General features: G+C 37.2%; 1 protein-coding gene across 4 annotated transcripts in view; it reads left to right on the forward strand.

Annotated features, from left to right (window-relative positions):
• Positions 1–21,145, forward strand: part of trappc8 (trafficking protein particle complex subunit 8) — a 70,525-nt gene that overhangs the window by 7,490 nt on the left and 41,890 nt on the right. The window contains exons 3-15 of one of the 4 annotated variants that reach the window (XM_015339530.2): positions 738–821; positions 3,139–3,228; positions 4,130–4,304; positions 4,809–4,962; positions 6,379–6,478; positions 6,898–7,157; positions 7,933–8,048; positions 11,066–11,216; positions 11,870–11,970; positions 12,464–12,569; positions 13,178–13,309; positions 16,089–16,313; positions 17,607–17,715. In XM_015339530.2, the coding sequence (XP_015195016.2) occupies positions 738–821; positions 3,139–3,228; positions 4,130–4,304; positions 4,809–4,962; positions 6,379–6,478; positions 6,898–7,157; positions 7,933–8,048; positions 11,066–11,216; positions 11,870–11,970; positions 12,464–12,569; positions 13,178–13,309; positions 16,089–16,313; positions 17,607–17,715 (1,803 nt within the window). The remainder of the gene's footprint in view (positions 1–737; positions 822–3,138; positions 3,229–4,129; positions 4,305–4,808; positions 4,963–6,378; positions 6,479–6,897; positions 7,158–7,932; positions 8,049–11,065; positions 11,217–11,869; positions 11,971–12,463; positions 12,570–13,177; positions 13,310–16,088; positions 16,314–17,606; positions 17,716–21,145) is intronic. The other 3 variants (XM_015339531.2, XM_015339532.2, XM_015339533.2) reach the window with 3 other exon arrangements.

Raw genomic sequence — 21,145 nt, forward strand, 5'->3', positions numbered from 1 at the left:
CAATTTTAATGTTTTTTGCTAGACTAGTCACTTTAAATCTGACTACTACTAAATTTTACTAGTTTGAAAGTTACTACCAGCTTCTACTCCAGGGCAAAAATGCCTTGAAAATCAAACGGTTCACCTTCATAACAAATAACACGATCACTCGTGAATTTTTGGAATTCTTTTACTTCTGCTTTTTGTTTTCTAATGAGGGAACATATGGTGTAAGGGGGGGCAAATATTGGACTTAACAGACTGCTTTAAATGCTCAGTTATTGCAGAAATACATTTGAGAGCATTTAAGAATATAGCACAAATAGTTTAATATTGTACATGAGACGAAAAGCTAACTGTGAGTAGTGCAAAAGTTCTGACCGGATTTTGTTTCACCCATAAAGTGACAGAGAGGAAGGCACCCAATTATATATATATTATATACAATTTTTTTTTATTTGTGATTTTGATCTTTTTCAGATTTTTGGTTCTATGGGTTTTTGAATGTGGATGTGAGACTTTAACATTGATGTTAGTTGGCTATGGGGGTTTAGTGTTCAGCTATGTGTAGTTTTACAATTCCAGCAGATTACAGTAACAATCCTGTTTGAGATACATTCTCAGTATTTATAGTATTGGTCATTAGTTAATAACTCTTATGTTTACAAAAACTTAAGGTCCATATTTTTCATCTTAAAATACTGGAGACAACAGAAAAAAATGGTAAATAATATCATACTGTATTTTATTTCCATCAGATCGCTCTCTTAAAGCTAGTGTTCCTTGGTACAATAATTGGAAAGAAACACTGATGGAACTCTACACTTCCAAGTTCTATGCAGGTATTCTTACAAATTGGTGTGGGGCTAATATACTTTGTCTTGGTTTCATTTCCTGTACCCACTGCAAATGTGTCCTATAGCTTAACTTGCTGTGTAGTGAACTCTTGGTTTCTCCCTCCTAGATCCCCCTTTTGTACAGTTTCCTTCATGTTGGGGATGCTTTCTAGTCTATAGTGTGTAGAAAATGATGAATTGCAGAAAAGCTCAAATCATTATGAAGTGGTTACAATAAGTACTGTTACCCTGGCTTATTGAAATTATTGGTCTCGATTGTCTCCTGGAGCTGTCTGAAGTTTTAGGAGTGCTCTTAAATCGTGCAATTAAATAATAAAATAAAAACTAAATTGGTTCAATTTATAGTTGGCCTCTACAGTGTGATGACCTAAAACGAATACAGGATTTTTCACATGAATTCTGTTCTTGATCTTTAATAAAATATGAATGGGCATCTGGAATGGATTTAATTGAAATTTTTAAATGAATTAAAAAAAAAACAAAAGAGAAAAAGTGAGCAAAGGTACAGGACAAAGAAGCATAGGTTTCCTGTATTAGCTGAAAACAATGCATTGTCAGCAGAAAGATGTTACAAAGTTTTAGGGTGTGACGTCCTGGAACATCGTCATAATCCTGGCAGTATAAGCCTCTGGATAGGCTGCTGTGGGCCACTTCTTGTAACCACTGTTTTTTTTTGTATAAACCTTCTTGATTCTGAGCTTTGAATAAAATGCAATAAATCATTTCAGTGTTCCTTGTTCTTCCAGCTCTTTGTCTCTGTATTGTAGCAGAAGCTCTAATTTATCACGCATAGCTGAAGTTTATCCGTGTTCTGTGTTGGTAAAAAAAAATATCGCACTGTTTTTTCTTGGAAGTATCAGTCATTTGCAGATGATGAGAAATTCTTTGCAGAACAAATTCTCTGCTGCTGAGTGTTGTACACATGATATTGCTCAAGTTTTAACCATCAACAGGTACATCTCAAGCTGCTGCTTTTTCCTCCAGTATACCAGTGTACCAGTGGAGAGGTAATAGTCTTCTGTCTAATTGAACTCTGAAGCAAAAGTAACTTTTTATGGAGGTTGAACTCCGTAAATGTTGGAGGGGAATCCCAGCAATAGGGCTATGGTGTTATATAGTCATGGCTTTAAATGCAGTTTTTGTACCTTGTGTGTCATTCACTGATTCATGAAGTGAGATATATAGGCTTTTTCTTTCCAGCAGAATATGGTAGTTAAGGTTACAGGTGGATTCGACATGGGATGTCGATGCTTTGAATTAAAATTGCCTCTCCCACGCAGTACTTTATTTTGAAATAATGTTACTTAGTAGTTGTAAGTTTATTAGTATAACAAGTCACGTCTCTTATACAAAGTTGGTTACTGTAGGTCTTTAAAATAAGCTAAATGTAAAAGGATTTGCTATTCTTAAGTGCCTCAGAGGGTAAATAGTTCTGCTTGGAGTGTCTTCTAGCCCGGCAGTGGCTGGAGGGAACTACCTGTGGGGTGGAGTAGCTTGTAGGGTAGTAGTCTGGGGTGCACTGGTCTTTCATACACCAGTTTGTCACCCTCTCTGCAGCGTGAGAAAATGAAAAGGTAGACAAAACTCATTTCACCAGACACACGTTACTGTGTGTTACCTTCACCTTTCCTGGTGTGGCGATTCAGAGTGAAGGAAGAAATCCCACGCAAAGGAGGAGTCTGAAAACATAAACCAACAGCTGATTCAACATAAACAACTGATTCACAGACAAGCTTTCTCAACAGTTCTTGAAGTTCAGGCTATGAGCTGTAAGAACAATACAATAACAACCTTGAAGAAGAATGTTCAAGTACGATACTGTTTCTTCAGTTTGTGAAATGTTTGCACTGGAATATTGTACTGCTTCCTATTTAAATCCTTTTAGAAACTGGTGAGCACGAATGTCCCTTTCCATTGTGTGTTTTTTTGGTTTTTAGTTCAGATAAAGGGAAATATACTCCTTTTGTTTTTGAAAAATGTTGCATTCTCAAAGTGCAGACAGGTACGTCTTTGTAGTGAATGTTTGTTTTGAGTTTTAGCTCTTCTCTTTTGCCTTTGGTATCACTATGTAAGGTATGTAGGTAGTAATACATAGTACATAGAAATGCATCGAATTTACTCCACTGCAGATCTTCAATGTTATCTCTGAATTCTGAGTATATATACAGTTCTTGTGGACTTTTCTGATAGTTTGGTCTCCAGTGCTGTCTAGTTTGTCTTCCTGCTCTTCAGTTTTATTTTTGTGCACAGAACTTTTAATTCAGCAGTTAAGCTGATTTTGTACCTACTTGTGTCTTTTCAGCAACTACCCCTTGGTTTGAGACGTACAGAGAGAACTTCTTTCAGTCCATGCCGGCCTCAGATCATGAGTTTCTTAATCATTATCTGGCATGTATCCTTTCCCATGCTTATTAAGTTACATTTATAATGACTTTCATGTCCTTGCTTAGAGAATTACTTATTTTATTTTGGTGTCCTTTTAACAGATATGCTTTATAAAGGGCTGAAAAGCCTTAGAGCATGCTTAATTCTTACTTTTAAGAAGAATACCAAGCATATTTTAGATGAGACTTATTCAGTGTTGCAAGGCATTCATATTTATTGATAGTGATGCCCAAACCACAAGCAAGTTTTTTTTAACCTTTTACATTCAACTTGAATGCTGCAAGAATGTTTATGGAGGTTGAACTCCTTGTGTTGAGCATGTGGTGAGGCAGTGTGAGTCTTTTCTAACTAATTTAAAGGTTTATTTAGAACTTAAAATTTTATTTCACTTTTCTGTTTGAGACAGATTTTTTGCTTTCTGCTCTAGTGGGTTTAGCTGAGGATTGTAATTGGTATCAACCTTGTATCAGTTTCAGAGCATTAGAACTGCGAAATGTCATCAACTGGATGGCTCCAAAAGGAAAAAACAAAACTCCTCATTGTTGCAACGTTGATTACACATTGCCTTTTCCGGCTGCTACCGTTCATCAGTAGCGGATCTGCTTTGAAACAGTTTAGAACAAAATAAATGTCAGCAAGTTGCTTAAGGTTCTGGGTATTATTCTTGTAAAGAGTAACCTTGAAGTGGTGTATTTGGGGAACTCGCAGTGGAGCACAGAAACAAATGAACTGTCTATGCGAACAGATCAATTAATGTAATCACTTTTTCCATTATTAATATAATATGTATTATGATTGGAGAATGATAGTTCATTGGAGATGAAGACGGTTTAAATTTGGTTGATGAATCTTGTACACTGAAGAATAAAGTCTGTTCGATAATTTCCTTAATGTGTGACTCTTGAAAGGTATGCTTGTAGTTTCTTCTCACGAGCCAGAGCCGGTGGAGCAGTTCCTGAAGCTGTCTCAGGAGCAACACCGCATTCAACACAGCAGCGAGTTCTCCTATCCCAAGTGGTTCATTCCCAACACGCTCAAGTATTTCGTGTTACTCCATGACATCAGTGAAGGAGATGAGCAAAGGTAATGTGCTTTTAAGGTCTGTCATACAATCTTCTGGAATCAGAACACAATGATTTGATGTGCTCCATACACCAGTGAGGGGGTCTGGTTTGGAACATTAATTTCTCTACAGTTTAAGCAACTATAGTTCTAGTATTCCGAGTATTTACTGGAAACAGGCCTTGGACATCCATGATTTCTCATTTAAAATAGTTTTAGATTTTTTTAGCACTATTGATATACTATGATACGTTTGTTTTACCTCTCAAGGTTATTTAGCAACACATTTTTTTTCTCTTTTGGTGCATTTCCACAGTTCTTGCGTTGATATGCCAGATTAATTAGAGGTGACTCTTTTTCCAACATAAGCTCCAAGACCTGTGGTTAGGCATGCTGCAATTGGCATTTAACCATATGCCAGCCATTCTTTAATAATATATATCTATTATACATTGAGATGCACTGAGAGCTTTGATAATTTATTATCCTCTAAACTAAACTTTTTTTTGGCATTTTCTTCTCTAGGGCTGATTCTGTTTATGAGGAAATGAAACAAAGGTATGGAACTCAGGGTTGCTACTTGCTCAAAATTAACTCACGGGCTACGGCAGTTGGCTCAGACGAACAGATTCCTGACCCTTGGAGCCAGTATTTACAGAAAAGCAACTTCCAGAATCAGGTATTGTTTAATTTGGATAAAAGTTCTTCTGATCACTGCAATGTGATGAATGGGCTTCTTTAGAAATAACCCAAAAATATATGTGAGGTGCTTTCATTGGCACACTGCTGAGACTTTTAACAGTTAGACTAGAGTTAGATTTGAAAGCTAAAGGGTAAAGCATATTGCACACTATGAAAATAATGCAACTATTGGAAAAAGTAGTATGTTGAAAAGTACTGCAGTGGTTTGCTTTAGTGAGAAAAGGCTGTGTAGAAAAAAACTAAAAAGGTGAGGTGATCTAATCTGATCATGTTAGACTCACAGTTTCCATTCTGAAAATGATAAAAAAGGAACTATCTGAAGCTTAATACAGGGTATACTGTATTCCCTTTGATTGAGTAGTTTGCAACATCATCTTATAACTGGCTTTGTAACTGATACCTTCCATTCTTCAGATTATGGAATATAGAGAGAAGCTTAGTCTATTTTTGAGCGTAGTGCACAGCACTGGCATTTTGCTCTTTAGTAAGAGACACCTATACATGCGTGGGATTGGACAGTGTAGGCTGCAGTTGTAAAACAGTACCTGTTGACAGTGCTGCAGTACTGTACCTTAGTACCTGAGTGCAAAGTCTTAGTTTACGATTACAAACGTCCATGTGGTGCCGTGTGTTCAGAACTAGACCCACGAGAAGAACACTAGCATGCCAGCCACAGCATTGAGGGACGACAGAGCTGTAATGGAGTGACAGCTGCAAAGTGCCACGGTATTCTAAATTACCATATAGAACAGACAGGAGCAAACTATATCCAGTATCTCTGAAGCTTGCAAAATATTATTTACTGCTGTTACTTGTTACTTGTTACTTGTTACTTGTTACTTGTTACTTGTTACTTGTTACTTGTTACTTGTTACTTGTTACTTGTTACTTGTTACTTGTTACAGTCTGTTCTTTACGATTTAGAGATGATTTTATCTTTAGAAATATCTTTTTTTTTTCCCCCACAAGATGGCAGTCCATGACAGTCAGTTAATGGCAATAGCTGGTTTCCATGTGATATTCCTCCTTTCTTTGTGGTACAGCATGAAATTCCCAAGGCGTTTTCTGCTTTCTGATAGTACTTGTGAGAAAAACTAATTAGTTTTAACATTCGCCCTGTTTCATCCTCGATCTTCCTTGTCAATGGATTGTTACTCTAATTTTCTTCCAAAACAAAAGCCACCAAAGCTTGCTCTTAATTTCTGTCAGATTTATTTACTATTTTTTAAAACTTCATATACATTACTTTTATTATCCCCAGTTTGTTGATTTTATTAAATAAAACATTTGGTCTGTTTTGTAGTAAAATGTATGCAGTTTCTACCTAGGAGACTGCAGAACTCGGGATCTCCAGTCCTCTTTGAAACATTGAACGTTGTAAAACTTTTTTCAGGAGTTACATGAAGAACATTCGTCAGTAGTCATAAACTATAAGAATGTGGAAAACAACATAAGTGCACCAGAAGTTGATGGTCCTGATCATCCAGGCAAAGGTAAATCAAGCATTGTTTTCTTCTAGACCAGTTTTCGTCTTAGGCACGTTAACGTTTCACGTTAGGCACATCCTCTTTATATTCACAAATACATTTAAGTTGTCTTGATTACAATATTCATGTTCTTCACTTAAACCTGTCTACAGAGAGAGCACAGACCAAACCAACACGCAAACCGGAGAACAGAAGCATGAGTTCATAGATGCTTTCACGTCATTTAATGGCTGATATATCAGAGCAGTTCTGTAGGAAACTCTTTATGTAGTAAAACAATTTCTGTTCTAACAGGAGATTAGTTAAGTTGTTCAGATGAATGAAAAGGGAGAGAGCGAGAGTTCAGGAGTGCTTATTGATCTAAATTGTTCAGTTTGTTAACAGTATTATTAAATATGTAATGTAGTGCTCTTTTTTTTCTTCAGTAGATGGGATCCCCAACAATTTTAAAGCCCACCCTCTGCAGTTAGACCACCCCAGTGATCCCGGTGGCCAGTTTGATGGCCTTGATGTCTTAAAGTCCACCACACCAGTCTCTGATGCTAAGAAACAAACCAGTGTTACAACTCACGGTGCTTGTCTGACACTTACCGACCACGACCGAATCAGGCAGTTCATCCAGGAGTTCACCTTCAGGGGGCTTCTGCCGCACATAGAAAAAACCATTCGGCAGCTCAATGACCAGGTAAGTGTGGCTCCTCGTCAGCTTAGCAGATGATCACGCAAGGAGAATTAGAATTGAAGATTTTGGAAAGGAAGTTCAGAATGGCTTAGATAACTTACGGATCAGACAAACACCTGGCAGGTGACATTTGTTCAGACATGTGTAAAGTGTTGCAAGAAAGTAGAAAAAGCATGAACTATAAATATAAAATGGGAAACTTGGGTAAATAAAAGTGAGTTTGAAGAGGCTGCTTATGTAAAAGAATTAGCTGTTTTTCAACACCGCTTTTACGTTTTTTGACAATGTAGGGGAAGCAATAAAATGATAAACCGATTATAAGGATAGAATTTAAATCAAGTGATGTTTTATTAGCCAGCTACATTCCCAGGCTCAAAATGATCTCCTATAGGCACCCACATTACAAGCTAACAGAACTGAACCTTTTTAGTCTGGAACAGGGAAGAGGGTCCCTGCTGAAGTGAGGGTCCAGAGCGGAGCTGAGTGCACATAACCGACTAGCAAATCGGTCTTAGCAAGCAAGTCTTTAGGAGGTGGGATGTCACTCATGCACTTGTAGTGTGTTGTATCTTCTTACTTTAGTTTGCTGATAGCATGCCTCTAGTGCAGCATCTGCCCAAAGATGGGACTGTATCTTATTACATTTTCTATACTGACAGTAGGATATAGCTTTGCGAAAGGGAAGATTACTAGCCCCAGAGGAGGCCCTGTGTCTTAAATGAGCATATAATTTTCTGGATGAACTGCTAACTCTTACATTGTATTTGTTTTCCGTCAGCTGTTGTCCCGGAAGGGCCTGAGCCGATCTTTATTTTCTGCAACAAAGAAGTGGTTTAGTGGGAGCAAAGTACCAGAAAAAAGCATCAATGAGCTGAAAAACACAGCAGGCCTGTTGTAAGTAACATTTGGAGCGCTCCTTTTAATTTAAATATTTTGCTTTGCAGTTTTTGCTGATATCTTCCTTCTTTCAGGTTTAAGTGATCGATCTGAGCTTTCAAGTTTTGATTGAAAGTATGGATTTAAAAAAAAGTGGGTACATTTGCAATTCACTGAAATGGGACATCATTTGAATGGGGTGAATACTTTTGTAAACACTGTATGCCAATCAATATAGAGAGGAAACATTTTTTTAAAACACTCCATCTTAAGGGTATTGTAACAAAAGAAAACATACCACATGCATTTAAAATATATTAGTTTTTCAAGCATTTTGCAGTGGGATTCTTATCTGGATATTTTGTTTTTGATGGCAGCTGCTCTTTTCTATAAAAATGTATTTCCCTTATTTATCTTTATATTTGTTTCTTCAGATGGTTTTTTTCATAACACATCTCATAATGACAAAATGCTATGCATTATTAGTTTTGTGTAAATATGCTAAACATCTTGTAAATTAATGACTACCGTATCACTCTCGGAAAGCTTTGTGGAAAAATGTCTATTTGTCATTCCTTATACCTATGTGCCCTAAACATCTTACTGGAAAAAAAGCCTTATCACTGGATCTCTCTTATTTAATAACAAAGAAAATAACACCTCAGATGAATTACCAAAATAAAAAAATAAAGATTAACACCAGTCCCTGTGTGCCTTATACAGTGTAAACAACATTCTGTGTACTTAGTGTATTATGTATTACTCTATAGAACAACCGTGTTTGAACAGAGTATGTTAGTATCAAATTATTTCGTTAGATATTGCATAAACAAAATAAGACATGTTGAACAAATTGAAACAGTTTTAAAAAGCTATTATAACCAATCTGCAAAATGATGCCTTAATAGTGTTCATTATCAAAATCTTCATAAGTAAGCATACTAATACTAAATTCTGCTCAGTGTTTTATTTTTCACATTTTTATCATTTACAAGCTCTTTCTTCCTTGTCAGTAGTAGAAAAAGCAAAGTATAACAGATCATTCTTCAAATTATTTGCTTTCTTTGGAATTCAGAATACATGTTATATAAAGGAGCAGAATTAATTTGGTACAATTAAGATTAAATGATGCTTGTAATATTGTTTCTTTCTTGTTGCTTATTGCTGTATTTTGCAGCTAAAGTATGTATTTCCACCTTAAATTTAGGATAATAAGAATGCACAGAAAGAATCTGAAGTAATCTCATTGCTTCCTGACACAATGATATTGGGTCACTATACTGAAAAATGTGGGGTCACAGTAAATCCTGACAGTGAACTGTATATTTAGTTTACCTAATTGTTCACAGAACACAATCATTTAAGTACAATCATGTGTACGTGGTTTCCACCTTTAAGGGATTAAGCATAGATTACAAGACAGGACCTTTTAATCTTTGTATTGTAAATCGCCTTTTATTTAAACTGCAACCTCTGCCCTCTTTAAAATAGTTCTCTTCATGAGTTTCAGAGGAACAGAATTATTTTATTACATTAAGCAATCATGGAAGTATACCAAAAATCCTAATTCATTTTAAATATCTTGTGCTACTCATTAGTCTGATCTAATTTACTGTCTACAATGTGCTGAAAATATAGTGAGTACATTTTGTAATCCTGGTATTTATTGTAGCTTTAAACAAGCACAAAGGCCAGTGGTATAAAATATTTAAAAACAGACACTTTTAAATAGAGTCTCAATCATGAAACTAAAAATTGTTGGACATTGTTATATATTATTTTGAAATGAACATCGTCACATCACTTTCAATCAGCACTTATCCAGTTCAGGGTCATGGGAGCCCAGAGCCTATCCTGGGAATCATGGGGTTCAAGGCAGGTCACACCCTGGACAAGACACCAGTCCATCACAGGACACACGCAGCCACAAACAAAGACACACACACACCCACACGCGCGCGCGCGCACCAGAGATTCTCCCAGAAGCAAATTAACCTACCAGAATGTCTTTGGACTGTGGGAGGAAACTCCCAGAGGGGATCCATGTGAACATGGGGAGAACATATAGACTCCCCAGAGATAGCACCCCAGGTCCAGACCTGAACGCACCTTGAGGCTGCAGTGCTAACAGCTGTGCCGCCGTGCAGCGCACCATGTTTATTAGGTAATGCAAATTATCTTTGTAATTAAACCGAAGGAGTCTGACATTGTGTCCCGTTATAATAATAATTGGTTACACTTATATAGCACTTTTCTGGACACTCCACTCAAAGCTCTTTACAGGTGATGGGGATCTCCTCCACCACCACTAATATGTAGCCCCACCTGGATGATGCAACGGCAACCATTGTGCGCCAAAACGCTCACCACACACCAGCTCTCAGTGGGGAGGAGAGCAGAGTAATGACGCCAGTTCATAGATTAGTGTATCAATCCTTGTCTTTGAAGGTACACCCATTCCACAACTTAGGTTTAGGTTCTGTTCTGAAAGTTTTTACTTAACCTTTCTTAGCCAATGCCTGAATACATCTAGATAATTTCTATTCATTATATTTCTAAATAAGAACATTTTGCTTAATTAAAAAAGTTTTTTAAAACCTATGATTAGCATACTTAAACACAAAATCAACAAAACACAGTAAATAATAAAATAAACATTGGATGATATATAAATACTGTACATTTCATTTCCCTACTCTGTAGTGTTCATTGATTAAATGCAAAATTGAATCTATGACTGGTATATGGGTCATTCATGATGTTGCCAAAGTGAGACTGAATGGAAATCCATCCCCACTTTGCTCTTACTCCGCCCTGCTGGCTCTTCATCCAGCATGAACTTTCAGTGGCTCAGATTTTGTTATGGAATCTGTGGGGTGTTTTTTAATTAGGTTGAGTGATGTTTAACCCGGGGAGTGGTTGTATTCATTTGTTGAAAGTGTTTTGTCATTACAGTTTAGCAGAGATGCCCTGTTTTTTGCATTTGCAGACCTTAAACTACAAACCGTGCCATGCAGATCTATCTCTCGTTGTAGGTACCCTCCAGAAGCTCCTGAACTGCAAATAAGGAAGATGGCGGACCTGTGCTTCTTAGTCCAGCATTATGATTTAGCATACAGCTGCTACCACACTGCCAAGAAAGACTTCCTGAATGATCAAGCCATGCTTTATGCTGCTGGAGCCCTGGTTAGTATGGTTGCTTCCAGACAGCACACATAGATAACAGTTCATTCATTTTTTCCAGTACATTTATAAGTTGTACATTTCAATATTGTTTGGAGCTCAGTAACTTTGCCAGGTCTGCTTAAAGGTTTTTGACTGCATGGATTTGCATCCCTGTGATACTTTTGAAGTACACTTTTTTGAATTAACATGTGTTATCTTTTATTAATTAACAGTGATCTTGTAAAACACAAATGTCATGAAACTCTGCTGTATTTGATTTACAGTAGATATGACTGCGTGTTTAAAGAAGCGACATGGAATATTGACTTTCTAATGTGGAAGAAATACAATGACCGGAAGTTACCTGTCCCTTAATTGTAACATGGAGTGTAGTTGGGACAAGTAGACAGAAACATTCTGAAAAAGTCATGCTTGTTCCCTGAGCTTTCTCTTAAATTACAAAAGGTCTGTAAGCTAACAACATTTGGATTTGTCAGATACAGAAGGAATTAAATAGAATATATTTGTATTAGGTACCCATATTAACAATGTAGTTTGACTGTCTGATTCACCATATTTATTAAACTCTTGGTACATTCTTTCCAAAGAGATGAGTTACTTGACTTAAATCATGATCTGCTCTTGAACATTTAAATGCCTAACTTTTCTTACAGGAAATGGCAGCCATTTCTGCTTTTCTACAGCCTGGGGCTCCTAGACCCTACCCAGCTCACTATATGGATACAGCTATTCAGACATACAGGGATGTGTGCAAGTATGTTGTATAAGCAATATTATGCATATAATATATATATGTAATAATATAAAACAGCCGCAGAATGATTGTCAAATTACATCTATGCATAGCTAGGTGGGATACAGCTGTCAGGCACTTATGCCAGACTATTCAAGAAGAAGGTAGAAACGGGAACTTAATGGATAGCAAAAACAGCAGCTTGTTAGGTATGTTGACATGCAAAGAATCTAGTGTGCTCAAGCAACGCAACACCCCTTGTATACAGCTAACAAGGTGTGTTTGTCTGCAGTATGTTCATGATAGTGCAGATATCCCATTCACCGAGGAGCTGTTCCCTTGGCCATAAAACAACCTGGCTATGACACCACCATAGCAGGTTTAGGTTTCTCTAGTTGTCTCGCTACAAGTTTGTTGTTGGGACATTTGGCAACATTAACATTTTTTTGCATGTCTCTCTTCTGCTATGCACTTGTGTTTTTCTGAACAGTTTAATTTCCTCTCTTTCGCGCAGAAATATGGTGCTAGCGGAGAGGTGTGCTTTGCTCAGTGCAGAAGTTCTGAAAAGCCAGGCCAAGTACTCAGAAGCTGCAACACTCTTAATCAGAATGACCAGTGAGGTGAGAGGTGTTAGTCGTGCACGTCTCCATTTTGGAATTTAGAATGAACATTGAATGCTTAGATTGTATGTAGGATCCTGTCTTTATGGCTTTTGCTTCAAACTATTAAACTAATGGGTTTTTCCAAAGTAAACATTTTGGTTTTTACAATATAAAATATTTTTTGTATTAAGCACTGTATCATTATATGCTTGTTTTGTGCTCCTGTGTGATTGTGGTGCAGCTTGTGGTCAATCAGGGTTAATTACCATCTCTTTGAGGCGTCTTCCAGCCCCCAAACTACACAACACACACTGTGAGTGCTGAAGAGGAGACGTCACTGGAGCAGTCTTGAGTTCAGAGTGGTATCGGTAGCTCAGTTTTTTAAATAAAAAACAAAACAAAACTTTTTGAAACGTGGGGTGAAAGTCAGTGCCCTTCCACACTTAGACACAAGTACATTGTTTGTGCTTTATTTCTATCATATGGTGCAAAAGAGAATTTCATGATAACATTCAGACTCGCTAATGGGAGGCATACTTAACCATAGAGTGGAAACGTAATTTCTGTCTGGAGACTTTTACTTCTTTCCGGCAGTTTTACTCATCCCCTTCTGTGTTGTGTTCTAGGACTCGGACCTGCGGAGTGCCCTCTTGCTGGAGCAGGCAGCACATTGCTTCATTAACATGAGGAGCCCGATGGTGCGGAAGTTTGCCTTTCACATGATCCTGGCAGGGCACAGGTTTAGTAAAGCTGGCCAGGTAGGTTTTTTTTTTTCTTGTACTTCAGATACAATTCTGACACCTGTCTTCACATTCAATCAAATCCAACTTCGTAGTTTAGTATAATTTTCTGCACAATTAATGTAATGAGATATTTGTCTTAAAAATGTAAGGGCAGGGTATTGTATACTGATCAGTTTTCTGTACTCCAGAAACAATAGGATGGGCTGCAAACAAAGAAGGCATTGGTACCTTCTGTATCTTGCTAGGCTTAAATACCCTGTGGTTTTGTTTTTACAGCTCAAATCCCACCATGATTTTCAGTCCAGTAGTCATTGAATAACACTCATATTTTAAGCAAGTTTTTGATTCTTATTTTGAGCATCAGCATTCCTTTATGTTAAAAGTGGACTATTGCTGTATAGGACAGCTTATTTCTTTTGTGGTACTGCCGTTTGCCCAACTATGTAGGCTCAATGTGGATAAGATGAAATTCTGTTAATTTTCTTCTCTTACAATATACAGACACAGTCCTTCTGAATGACTGGAAACAGTCACGTTTGATCAGACATACTGTAGGTGTCACTGATTTATAGAAAAAGACTAAATTCATGTGCTTTGCAAAAATTGATTGCAAATTAAATCAATTTCATACCATCAAAGGAGTGTTCTATTAGGTGGCATGAAAGTTTAATTTTAAACCACACTGAGGTGGAATATATAATTAACCTGGCATTTTACTTACAGATTGAAACTGTCATGTTAACCAATTTGCAGCTCATGTTATTGTGAAAATCTTTTATGTTACGAATGTTTAATTTAATGTCTTAAACTTTTGAAATAGTGATTTTGTTTAAGTAAACGCAAAACTATGGTCAGTACACAGGCATTGCACATTTTATTCTTCTTTGCATTTTTTTGTAAGGAGGCACATGATCATTTGTCTTTATGATTGCTAGCACTTATGCAAATAGCAGTTTTCGGTAATGTAATTTTTCTTTCTTAGTATTGTATACTTGCTGTTCCCTGTTGTGACCTATTCTTGTGTATTCCTCAGTGGTAGTAATCGGTATGAAAGTAAAAGTGAAGTAAAAATTATAGGACATTATATACATTATAGGACACTTAAAGTGATAGTGTTTTAAAGCAAATGCCATTATTGATATCTTACAAAAATTGAAATGGAATTGGACTGCAACATAAAACAAATATAAATTTGAAATAGCAACCACAATTAGAGCATCACTGTAAAATTAGTTTCCACATTCCATTGAAGGGAAACACTTTCACTTTGATCTCTATTTTTCCCCTAGAAATAAAAAATAAATGAGGACACGAGGTCACAAATGGAAAATAAAATGGAATTTGTTTAGGAACAGGAAACTCTCTACAAAGAGTTGTGGTTTTTGGGAAGCCTATTTCAGACCAGTGAAAGCTGCTTCTGAATTGACTGGGCAAAGTTTAGATTCACCTTGCTAGCAAATTCTCTTTTATGCTGAAGGTACAGTATATCACTGATGTAGGGGAAAGTTGTAGTAATCTACTTTCGAGACCTAGATGAGGAGAATCCTGCCAGGGAAGATATTTGAGATGAAGGACTGAGGCGATAGGAAGTATGTCTAGGTGGGGGTATCTGGAGAGAGAAATCAGAAAATCAGTAAGTTATGAAAGGGAATTGAAAGAGATCTGAGAGGCGTGTGTAGTTAGTTTTTTGTACCCTGAAGCTGTGTGCTACACATTTTTAATGAGAAGAAAATAGTGAGCAGTAGGTGGAAACCCTTAAAGGCTCTTGGTTTTGTTTCACATTGTGACAGAAAATAAACTCCTGTTGTTTGCGTGAAAAATATTGTTTCCCCTTTTCTTCTCCATGCATACATTGTCTTGTGGTATGTTAGCTTAAAGCTTCAATAAAATGGAGAACAAACTGGGCTCTAGAACAAAAGGTTTTTAAAGCAGCCTTAGAAAGTCAATCACCAGGTGACACTCTTCCCTCTGGACACAAACTTTATCATTATTTCTAGAAGGGCCTGTCCTTGAAAAGAGACATTAAAATTAGGTCCTTATCTCTGGATCATTAAAGATCTCATGGCACTCAGTAGAGTTAATTCCAATATCCTGGCTCAGTTACACACTGGGCTTGCAGTGTCTGGCCAACCTAAAGGTCTTCTCAACTGGTAAATTATTTTTTTTCTTCCCAGCACATGTATAGTACTCTGATATCCTTTAGTTTGAAAAGTGTCATTTGAATTCAGTTTGTTAATATTAATTAATCTGTCTTCATCTTTATGAACACAGTTCACCTTCAGTACTATTAATGTCAGTTTGCCAGAGCTTTAAATTTTTAGTGCAATCTAATAGACTTTCTTTGTGTGTATATATATATTTATTTTAGCTTCTCACTAAGCCTTCCAGTAATTTCAACTTCACTGGAAAAAAAATACTGTAATCAACTTTCAAACTGTCACACAGATAGGCTTTTAAAGCATATCCATCCTGAAGTCATAACTCTTTCTGAATTAAAATGCATCTGATTGTTTAGTTTAAAAGTGTATCCCATAAGTCAGAGATTTTTTTATTATTAGTTTCATAATTCCTATGGGGAACGTTGTGGCATTTTCAGTAAGTGTTAATTTTTCTATTACTTTTGAATACTTCCAAATTTAAAAGGCTTGTAAGTACTATCGAGAAACATGCTAACAATTTAAGTTTTACTGATTATGTAAATTTTAGCCTTTTGATGTTGGAACAGCTGAATGTGGAAATGGTTTATGGAAAGTATTCTTAATAAATTATGGCTTTCATTCTCCTGTTTTTGCAGAAGAGGCATGCCCTAAGGTGTTACTGTCAAGCAATGCAGGTGTACAAGGGAAAAGGCTGGTCCCTTGCTGAAGACCATATTAATTTCACCATTGGACGACAGTCCTACACATTGAGGCAATTGGAAAATGCTGTTTCAGCCTTCAGGCATATATTGATCAATGAGAGCAAGCAAACCGCATCTCAGCAGGGAGCATTCCTGAGGGAATATCTTTATGTTTACAAGGTGGGTAAACTGAAGGCGACTGCCTGGGAATATGGCTTAAAATTGATAAGGCCTCTCTTGATTGTGTTCATTTTGCATTAATGTGGTTATGCTCTTATTTTTGCAGGTTAAGGAACTGTTGATATCTTTTTGCTATAAAACAAATGCATATAATATGTCACTGAAATTTGAACGTTTACATTTTTGTAATGTTCTGTATGAATTGTTTATATTTTGATACAAACATTTGTATCTGATTGTTTGAGGCAAAGTGGTTCCTAAATCAAACACCCATCATCAACTGTAAGATGAAAAAAACATTATTTTTGTAATGGGAACATTCAGATCTCCAAACTGTCATTTTACATCCTTGTTTGCACACTTGAAAGGTCCAGTCAATTTACTGCAACCTTGTTACGACGTTAAATAGACTCTACCTTTTACAAAGTAATATGCCACGTTTGCTTCTCTAGAGAAAATATTTTTTTTCTTCTATGTAATGTATTGATTTAGATAATTGGCATCCTAGAAGCCAATTATCTAAGATGATAAGAGTATCGAAGCAAAGCAACATGAAGCAAATCACAACTGTCTATTATTGTCACAAGCGGATAGTTAATGGAGGTGTACTTAGGCAGTGTTAGTTTTTTATATTACAGTGAAGGTATAAAAATGTCATTGCAGGTTTTCGATTTTTGGTATTGTGTAAGACCTTTTGTGTATTTAAATAGTCATTAAAGAGTGTTTCCTGCCAGACAGATTTTTAATTAAGCTTTTCTGGGACTCTAGTTTTGTGTAATATATATATATATTTCAGTTAAGAAAAATTAAAGGAAAAGAAGAAGTAAAGAAACAGCAGTCTGTCATTCTCTGTAGTTTACTGTTTATTAGTGTCTTAGGTTTGCCATTAAGAACAATTCTGAAAAGATACAAAGTTTAGCAGAGTGTAAAAGTGTACAGGAGAGCCTACACTTTTAAACGATGAGTGAAAGGGGAAATGAAGTGGAAGACAGAATTTTTATATTTCATCTTATGGTTTTGTAATTATATTGAAAAGATGCAGATCAGATTTTCTTTGAATTAAAAAGAAAATAAAATTCACAATAAACCACACATTTTATTGGCTGTATAGTGAATCTTTCCTTCTTATAACGTTATGTGCAAGAACGGTCAAATTGTATTTTTTTTTTCATTTTGAGAACAAAAACGTATCCTAAATTCCGTAAGTTAACTAAAGCAGCTGCGCAGCAGTAAACCCGTGCGTGTCTAGGCTGTCGCTGGTTGCACTGACTGCTTCATGTTTCTGGGGTGCAGAGTGTGAGCCAGCTGTCCCCAGAGGGCGCACTGCCACAGCTGCCGTTGCCTTGCATTCAGAGCTCAGCCACGAGGGTCTTCTTCGGGCACGACCGGAGACTGGCAGAGGGTGAGTCGCTCTTATTCAACACGACTGAGAAACAACTGGAACTGGAGGTTGAGACATCTTTGGATGCTTTATATTTAAATCTCTTCCACATTAAGTTATTTGTTCTGGGTAAAATATTTGAGTCACACTTTAGATGGTTGCGTACTTGAAAGTTGAATACATATTATTTGTCTCTTTGCTTTAAATTTAATAAAGCGTCCATTCATCCATTCAGTATTATATACCAATATACTCCATATATAGCCTATTCCATAGTGATGGGTTTAAGTTTAGAGTCTTTGTGAGCACTTCTGTGTTCAGCACCACTCAGAAAACTGCTCTGTCTTGTCCGGCAGCTTTTTTTTATGTGAAATATATATTTTTCCATCTGCACAACTTTAGTTCTAGTCAGGTGAAACTAAGTAGGCTATGTAAACTATTGCCTCTGGTATACCATCGATTATTTTCCTATCAATAAATTTAAATAACTATGCACGGTAACAGTCAACCTTGATAACTGCTGTCAAAATTTAAGTTACCACAAAAATAGATATAAGAGGTACATTAGAGCCATTTAACCCATCCAGTTCATTTGGGTTTTAGTAATTTGGTTTAGTGTTTAATCAGTTTTTATGCAGTTTAATTCTACAGTCTTCTTCACAGTGGGAAAAGTGTAGTTGTATAGTTTTAACCAAGACCCTAATCACCTACGTGTAGAACTATATATTTGAGTGCATTGGTTTAAACAATTTTTTTCAGATTTTCTACATTTCCACTGGTGTTCTTTTTAATAAGGATAGGTTAAATAGCATGTGTGGATTTGTTTCCTATGAATAGCACTATCTCAGTTTTTCTCTTCCTTTGTCAATGAAAAATTAAACTGTCCTCTCTGAGGACCTGGCTAGTTAGTCCTGCTAATTAGAACTAGCAGAGTTTGTGCTCATGAAAATTGACTGCAGGTCCGAGCAAGTCACACTCTTTAGACAGGAAGAAGACCGGTTCGTTCCCAATGTAGCGCTAGTCCTGAATACTGAGATTCAGCTGTCCGCAGTTCCGACCATAGTTCACTCGTTGATCAGGCGAGCGTTCGCGGTGGGGCACCGGTGGTTCACGAGACTTGCTGCTGGGCTAACTTTGGGTGGATCCTTTGGTTACAAAATAAAGTCCTGGCACTCAGCCACATTGGCCATCACATGATTGTCCGAGCTAAGTCTGAGTATGTCCTAGAGGGGCATCTTCTGGGCCCTGTGCTGCCTCTTTTATCTGGAGGAACTACGGTCGTTCATTGGTGGAATGTTTTGCAGGCATTTGAGACCCAAGTGGGGTTACCCTGCCCTACCAGTTCTGATTGGCTGATCAAGGTGGAGGATGAGTAACAGCGCTCTCTGACCTTAGGGTTGTAAACATCTTAGGATGAGACTCTCCCTTGGAATCTCCCAGACAGAAAGGCGCCAGAGATGACCATTCATTTGGGTAGCTGGAGAATCTCAGCCCTGGGAGTTGTTCCTTATCAGAAAACTCTTATCAGACAGAAAAACACCTTCAATCTGAACCACATGGAATGGCCTCTCTGTTTCCAGCACCACTGAGATGAGGGAGAGAGACTGGCAGGGGGACAGCAAACTTAATTCCTGTATTATTAATAAGAATTGCCGCTACAAGTGCGTCAAAGAAGTAGTGAGGAATGAATCTGCCTTTTTCATTGGCCACAAGCTTATCTCTTTCCATCATCGATTAATACCTGCGGTTTACATTCTGCTGTTACATCGAAGCAATTGTATTGATTGCCTTGTATTGATTGAAGCTTAAACACGCCCAAAGAAATTGCTGCTGCACATGAAAAACTGCATGAATCTGACCTTGGAGAGACTGTTACGAAGAGACCTGCTGGGAATGCTATCTAGCATTTAATGATTTGAGCATGTAGCTCCCCAAGTGGCATATAGTTTAAAATAATATTTAAAATTCTTTTAAGCTGCTAGCTGCCACAGTGCATGAAATAAAGAAAAACGCGAACGATAAAATCTGCTAGTCACAAGTCTTTGTACAGCTCTCGAACATGTGTCCATCCGTCCATCCATCGAGTTCTGACAGCTTCATCTAATTCAGAACTGCGGGGGAGCCTGTCCCGGCAAGCGACTCGCGCTCCAGGGTAAACCCTGGAGGGGACATCGGTCCATCACAGGGCCCACAGGCTCAAACGTGCAAACACTCAACACCAGGGCCAGAAGCCAGTTAACCTACCAGCATGTCTTTGGACTCTGGGAGGAAACCCATGCGAACACGAGGAGTACATACGAACTCCACACAAGAAGCGCCCCAGGCATTGAATCCAGATCCCAGCACTGCAAGGCAGCAATGCTAACCACAGTGGTGCCACCGTGTTGCACACCTTTCTTTAGAGAAACAGATTTCAAATGTTTTCTTTCTAAAGGTAAGGAGAAAAGAGAAAAGTATTTTGCTTCTGCAAAAGCAGCTGGAATGCATCATATGTAGAATTCAAAGCTGTGCTTGATTAATAGGCATTGCATTATTTTACTTAAATTATAAAGCCTGTTTTCCTTTTTGTTGCCAGAATGGCACTGTACAAAAATGCAGTTTATTGAATGGAGATATGGTTAACAGTAAACCTTGGATATCTAACATCCTTGGAGCAGGGTTAAATTGAACGCATAATTGTACACATGCCACTGGAAGCCTTTCCATGAATAAATTCTTGATAAAGAAAAGAAGGATGAATTAACATCATTTAATTAAAAACTACTCTCTTTTAATGGAAAATGGTAAATTTATTATTACATTTTATTATAAATTTTAGCACAGAGCAATTTCAGATAGCGGAAGACTTTAAACATATTGACTAAATAAGGTCTCATAGAAAATGCATTTTGTTTCCAAAAATGAATCATGCCACATACTGTATACCATATAATGAGTTTCTCTCATTAATCAAGATTTTTTCGTTGCAAAATGGTAGTTCAGAGCTTTTTGAAAATGTGGTTTTGTTCACCAGAAGTCTTCCAAAGCCAAACCACTAATGCTTTCAGTAACATATGCACCAGTCTCTTAAGCCAAGAGGTCGCATGAAAAGTTCATGTAAACGAAATAGATGGTATGTGCCAAAGTACTGCTGTTAAGAGGTTTGGTTTTTATATAAAAAAAATCAGACTGCAGATATAGTTCAATTTGAGGACTTTGAGACTGCTCAACTTGATGTATTTTGTGACTAGTGTATAGCTTAAACCAGTGGTTCTCAAACTGTTTGGACCAAATACCACCCCTGATCAAACCAAAGCATCCAAGTACCACCTACAAATCATCTTCTCATAGGAAGCACAGAAAATCATGAGTGACCAACATGAACGCACACACATATATAATAACAATTGCACTGAGCATTTACAATTTCAGTGAGAGGGGTGAGACTGTTTAGTCGAGTGAAGCCTTACAA

The sequence above is a fragment of the Lepisosteus oculatus genome, chromosome 6, assembly GCF_040954835.1.
Source record: "Lepisosteus oculatus isolate fLepOcu1 chromosome 6, fLepOcu1.hap2, whole genome shotgun sequence".
Classification (NCBI taxonomy): Eukaryota; Metazoa; Chordata; class Actinopteri; order Semionotiformes; family Lepisosteidae; genus Lepisosteus; species Lepisosteus oculatus.